Source organism: Prosopis cineraria, unplaced genomic scaffold (assembly GCF_029017545.1).
Source record: "Prosopis cineraria cultivar Desert tree isolate PC_DT_omini unplaced genomic scaffold, ASM2901754v1 PC10, whole genome shotgun sequence".
Classification (NCBI taxonomy): Eukaryota; Viridiplantae; Streptophyta; class Magnoliopsida; order Fabales; family Fabaceae; genus Prosopis; species Prosopis cineraria.
In genome coordinates, this window is record NW_026555341.1 from 8195090 (window position 1) to 8201562 (window position 6473).

Consider the following 6473-nt stretch of genomic DNA (forward strand, 5'->3'; position numbering starts at 1 on the left):
TCATTTAATATTAAATTTTTTTTAAAAAAATGATAAAATTACTCTTCATTTAAATTAATATGAAAACTGTCTTACTTCATTTACTCATTCACTCATAGAATGTTGTTAATTGTCTTATTTTACCTATTCATTTCTCAAAAATAAAATCAAGTGAATGTCTAACAATAAACAAGTGAATTAAGGTAATGAATAACAATTCGTGAGTAAATAAACAACACAAAGTATAAAAATTAATAAGTTGTCTTAAGATGATTTAAACACCTAAAATGAAAATAATTTAAGTGGGACAATTAACAATATTTCATAAATAAATTGACAAGTGAAATAGAAAATTTATGATATTAATTTAAATTAGAGGTAATTTTTTTATTTTTTTTTCATAAATTTAATATCAAATTAGTACTCCTAAACTTTAGTATAAGTTTAAAAATTTAAAAATTTTGAATTTAAACAAATGTAGTCAAGCAATCTTTATTGAAATTCTTCCTGTTATCTATCATGTTTTCTTTTCTTCTCCTTCTTACTTGTCGGACCAAAAGAAACATGCGAGATTTGTATAATTATTTAATTAATTATGATTATAAGAGGGGATATACACTTGCAAACTAAATAGAATACCTAGTCAAATTGGAAGAACAGAACTCATCCCGGAATCACAGTATTTCTTGGCTAAGGTGTTTTGAAGCAATAAATATGGGAATTAAAAAAAAAAGTGTTCGTCATTACAGGTTCCATAGGAGGCTTTTCAAAACTGAGTTTTGTATTTGATAATACCACATTATTTGTCAAGTACATGGCTGTCTTCAAGAAATCTTCTGTTATTTGATATCAACAGGAATGTCAAGTTCAATTCTACTCTCACACAACGGAAACAGTTTACAAGGTTTCACGTGATGTATGAAACCTCTAGTTTTGATAAGTCATGCATGGATTGTTAACTTTTACAAACTTCATGGTTTTTAAGGTATAACCAACCAAAAAAAAAAAAAAAAGCTAGAGACTACATTAATGTGAATGATTAATGATAGAAAATGCTAGGATGAAGGTGGTCCCATCTTGGAGCCCCACAGCACTAACCATGAAGTTGACTTACTAACTTCGCCGTTTCGTTCCCTTTGCAAAGCATTCATTACAGCTAATTAAATTGATTAACCTATTTTGTCATATCATTGCACATTGCTTATCTGTAATGTCCACCGTGCAATCAATAAGATGTTTCCATGCCGCCTTTTGTCCCATGTACTACTAGATTTGTACAATTTTATCCGTTCACTTAAATTATTTTATTGATACATTCAATATGCCAAATTTTCATAAATTTAACGGGCCAAATTTTGTCACATGGCTGGTAAAAAAAAATTATCACAAAAATAATATGCTTTTTACAAATATAAAACACCATAGAATAATGCACATGATAATAACAAATATTATAGAGATTTATCCTTCATTTAACTTTACCTCAAATAGGGTTCGGATTTATTAGTCTTGCTAATAATTACCAACTTAAGGTTGAAAACTTTAAAGAGATATTCACTTTATTTAAAAATATAAAATATTTTTTAAAAAGTTGAATGTTTAAAAATATAAAATATTTTTAATTTTTTAAAATATAATCATTATTTTTAAAAAAATATTCCTATTAAAAAAATTATTTTATATTTATTTTATAATGAGACACTACATTAAATAAGAATAAATATAAAAATATAAAATTAATTTAAAAATAAATAATTATTTAATTAAGGGTGAGATTCAATTAATAATATATTATATTTTTTAATGTAAAGAGTATAAAAGAAACTTATTTTCCCACATGTACATATATACGCACAAAAATTTTATAATAAAGGAATCCTACATATATATATATATATATATATATATAAAGGACAAGAAGAATTTGATAAATCAAGGCGCGCCGTTCTCGAGATTAGAATTATATTCTTAGACCCTAAAGCAATATAAATCTAAATCATAATACCTTTATAATAAAAAAATTTTAGATAAACCAAATGCACTATGTGGCCTATATAACTAAAAATATCACATTCAGATAACATTAAATATAAATTAATTATGATATTAATGATAGTAAAGAGAGAAAGCAAAAAATTAAATATGCATTTTATTATAAGAATAAAATTAATTAAAATAATATCACATAAAATTTTATTTAGATAACTTAAAACATTTTAATTAAACAAACCAAAAAATGACGTGATGCACCCAATTTGCCTAAAAATTTCCCCTTTCATAACATAATACTCCCCTAGTAACAGCTTTATGTAAATTAATGAAATTAGTTAAAATTAATTATTTCAATTAAAATTTTAAAATTACCCTCAATTAAAGTCATTAATTAGATCAAAGTTTAAGGAAGAAAATTATATACAACTGTCTCAAAGTTTTGAAAGACTATATACATTTTAACCTTATATTATAAAACATGCTAGAGTTACTTGCAAATAAGCTCGAAGGTAGTATTTGGCCCAAAAAAAAAAAAGGTCAAAGGTAGTAACTAGTAATCATCCCCTGAAATGATATCAAAACACGCCTTTGATCTTTCTCACGTAGAAAGGAGTACAGGACATATGTATAAATGAGAAGCATAGGTTCAATTACTTTACCTCATTCGCTAGGGTTATAAGATCCCCAGGGATCCGCAGGACATTGACTGCTGAGATCAGATGAGGAAAAGAATCTGCTTTAGCTGACTTTATCATTCCGGTGAGCATATTATAGTATGTACATAAGTTAATATAAGCTTACCTGGATACAGTTCGACAAGAGCCAAAAAAACAAAAAACAAAAAAGACAATAATTGAAATTCTGATCCTCAAATCCTAAAGTTGGTCCAGCCAGTTGGAAAGAAAGATACAACAGCTGAGAAGCTGGGAGGTTATGCTTTTATATGTAGCATAAGTATTACAAAGACTCTTTTCAATATTCTATCTAAACTCATTTGCAATGCGGGAACAAGTTGATGAATAATATTCCCCCCTTTTACAAAATCAGGAGGGTAATGTAAATCGATACTTCGTAAAAGCAACTATTTGCGACAAAGCAATTGAAGAACCATGAGAAGAATATGCATTTACTAGACAATACACATTTCACGACACTATATCTGAGGTCATCGGATTATATGCATCCAATGATGTGTTACAGCAAAATTTACCTTGATATCAGCAGACGGAACTTGATTTTAACAGTGCTGGTACAACAGTCCAACTTCCGCAACCCCAGAAAAGGACTTAAGACGCACGTCACCAACAGAATTTAATCTGGCTCGAAAGCTATTCCCATCTGACATTTGCCTCACAAAACGAGTAAATCGATCCCAAAAACGGGATTCAAACATTTTCCCTCCCATTCTCACAAAGTTGAAAGAGAAGGGACGCTTTTCAACCCCTTCTGCGTAAAACTTTGACATCTTCAACACCTGCTCGAATGCTATGTCATTGAAATTGGATGAAAAATTTTGACCTTCCAGTTGTATGTCACAGAGCCTGGCAGCCAACAGCAGCTGTCTGAGAAAACCTTCAGGGCTGCCAACTGGGTTAATCTTATTTTCTACTGCATCTTGCATTTCAAAACATGAGCAGCACATGCCAAATCCATACTTACTAAACATACGAGCAACAGGTAAGTATCCGTCCCTCTCAGAAGTGTTGTAGTATCCTGCGGTTAACTCTGATGGATGGGAATCAGTCAGATAGTGCCAGTGAATAGCAGCCACTTTTGCTGATATGTTGACTTCTGTACCCCTAAATATAGTTTCAGCTTCCCTACAAATTCTTTCTCCATGCAGTAGCAGCATCCCCGAGTACCACTCAAGAAAAAACTTACCCTGTGGCGAGTTCCAAGGGCCATAATCACTAGTAGAAAACAAATTGTGCCTCAAACTTCCGGTGCCATGAGGAGGACCTTGTCCCCATGCATGCATTCCAATATCTCTCGCACAAGCATTTAGTGATGCAATCATATACTGACAGGTAGCCAAGGAGAGAGGGAAGAAAGAAAAAAGGAATGACGGTCAATTAAAAATGTTGAAAACAAGGATGATTCAAGACCCTGAAAAAAAAAATAGAAAAACTAAAAAAGATGATGCATGTGAGTTAGTTATGCCGAAATTACCCAGACCTCATAAATGTGTTAACTAGAACCCAAAAACTTTTACAGCAGAACTGCAGAAGCCTAATTTTTCAATCAACCTTATCATAGCACTGAAATTCTCCAAATTCACTGCGCCTAGGATGGATTAACTGGGAAGGGCATAAAGGATATCTTAATTCACCACCAGGACCCATACCAATCTGTATTCCCTGCAAAATGAACAAACTATAATGAGCACCTGATCCTAATAGGAGAAAACCTCAATTTTTGTCAGATTAACATCCCAAAGTGTTTTGGTAGAAGCATACTGTTATGATATTGCCAAAGTAAGGCCTGAAGGTGTCCCTGAAGTTCCTCATAAAATCAGCATATGCCTGAATTGGAGATCGTCCACAGAGCACAGGAAGTGTATCACATCCAAGTGAAATGTATTCAGTACTTATTGTCCCAAACCTATCTGAATACACTAACTCTGGATCTTTTTTTATCTCATCAAGTACCCATAGAGGAAGAGGTATCCTACACAGGGGACAAACTTCCAGAGTTTAAGGTTCATAACTTGGAAACAAGGAAGGGCATTGAAAGTAGTTGCCAGCAAGAGTAGACCTTAAAACAATCCACTTCAAGATCACAGTTGCCCCAGTAACAGCAGGCATACAACATCAGATTGAAAAGCTTTGGGTTATGGTTATTGCCTTCCTATCCAGTACCCACTATTAAATACTAATTTAATTATCTGTCAATCAGACATTAAAATCTAAAGATTTACAAGATCCAGTCTTTGTGACAGATGATGAACAACCACCAAAATGGATCGTTTATAAGAAAATTATAAAAATGGCCAAACGACGGAAAATAAAAATGTGAACGGTCAATACTTAATTTTATTTCTCCCTTCGCTGTTTGACTGTTTCCCTTTTCTTCCAGCTGAAGAAGAGCATATTAACTATGAAAATTAATCAATGCAGTGGTTCAATAATAAGCATTGAAACTACTCCCCAAGAAGGGCAATAGCTATAGGGTGTGCTCTCTAAACCGATAAATTTAATAGCACTGAATTGCCCACATGGACTACAAACCAGATGCAACAGAATCTGATAGACTTCATCAGGTCATGCTTTGCTTCCCTGTCTCCAAACATACTCAGCTAATAAAGTAACCATCCCTCTTGGCAGCATGAGCCAGGGAATTTCAGTAAACAAAGTGTAATGCAGATAAAAACCAAAATATATTCAAGTTTGTCATACGACCGGAGAGATGTTGGACTATTTGAATAAAGAACCTCAACCAAAACTATCCCAAATTCCCATATTCATTGCTATCAAAATCCAAAGTATTCAGACCGATGACTACACAGTTGTAATTCCATCAGATATCATAGAATCACCTTATTATTTATATCTTAGAATCTCCATAGAAACGTCGTTTAAATAAATAGCAAGTCCTGATACACCACGACCTTATCAGTGGAATCATGTCAATGAATACTTACCAATTAGGATCAGTAGGGCCCGTGCCGCACTGGTGAAACGCAAGGACAACTCGAACCTTCAGGCCGCACGTCCCGGCCAGCTTGACGAGTTGCCAATAGCCTCGCCAATTATAAACCATCGGCTCATTCCTCTCAACTAAGCCCCACCAAATCTCTAAGACCACGCCTTCTACTCCAGCCATTGCGAGCGCCCTGAACGAGAACGTCATAGCTTTCGGCCTCAGCACTCGCCCCTCCGAGCCCACGGCATCTAACGGGAGCGTGACGTATACCGGCGATCCCCTCCTCTGACGCTGAGGTGAAAAATCGTGTTGGAGTTCATAGGGGAAATCTCCATTGCCCGGCGAGACAAAGCCATCAGCATCGGAGAATTTAGACGAATTGAGCCGAGACGATACGACAAGCCGACGAGTCAAAGAGCGAGTTTGGTTTGCACGAGACTGAGGCAAGGTGACCAAGGGAAAGCGCGAGAGGCCAGTGAATTGGGTCCGAGTGGAGCAGAAAGAAGGTGAGAAGCTCGGAGTCGAGGGAGAAGCGATCGCCATTGGAAGTTAGGGTTTCAAACGGAGTCTGCAAAATTGGACCAAAACAAAAAATCTGTGAGTGTGAAGTGATAGAAAGAAAAGTTACAGAGAAAGCAGCGTGCGCAAGGCATGGAAGATTTACAGTATTCAGTATTCGCACTACTCAGTATCCCTCACCTGCGATGAAGAGGGAAGACTGTGTACCAGAAACCATTATTTAATCTGTTTCCGCTTCTTTCAAGCGAATGAGCTCGTTACTCCGACCGCCAAGATTGGACAAGCTCCGAACCGGATCTTCCCCTCCTCCCCTTCGTTGAATCGTGTGACTTGAAATGGTT

General features: G+C 34.7%; 1 protein-coding gene across 2 annotated transcripts; it reads right to left on the bottom strand.

Annotated features, from left to right (window-relative positions):
• Positions 1-2824: 2824 nt before the first annotated feature.
• Positions 2825-6473, bottom strand: LOC129323047 (beta-amylase 3, chloroplastic-like). 2 transcript variants are annotated; one of them, XM_054969586.1, is made up of 5 exons: positions 6313-6473; positions 5612-6181; positions 4428-4638; positions 4218-4328; positions 2825-3991 (listed from the first exon to the last, which is right to left on the bottom strand). In XM_054969586.1, exons 2-5 carry the CDS (start codon positions 6154-6156, stop codon positions 3209-3211), a joined length of 1650 nt encoding a protein of 549 aa, XP_054825561.1. In that variant the 5' UTR covers positions 6157-6181; positions 6313-6473; the 3' UTR covers positions 2825-3208. The 2 variants fall into 2 exon arrangements, with proteins under 2 accessions (XP_054825561.1, XP_054825563.1); XM_054969588.1 differs by having other exon boundaries at positions 6278-6459.

Bases quoted from the DNA above. Each gene is read 5' to 3' on its own strand.
- LOC129323047 (XM_054969586.1), bottom strand. From the start codon at position 6,156: ATGGCGATCGCTTCTCCCTCGACTCCGAGCTTCTCACCTTCTTTCTGC. The intron at 4,329-4,427 runs GTATGCTTCTAC...TTCATTTTGCAG, and splicing joins ACTTTGGCAATATCATAACA to GGAATACAGATTGGTATGGG. The intron at 3,992-4,217 runs GTTGATTGAAAA...GCTACCTGTCAG, and splicing joins AATTTCAGTGCTATGATAAG to TATATGATTGCATCACTAAA.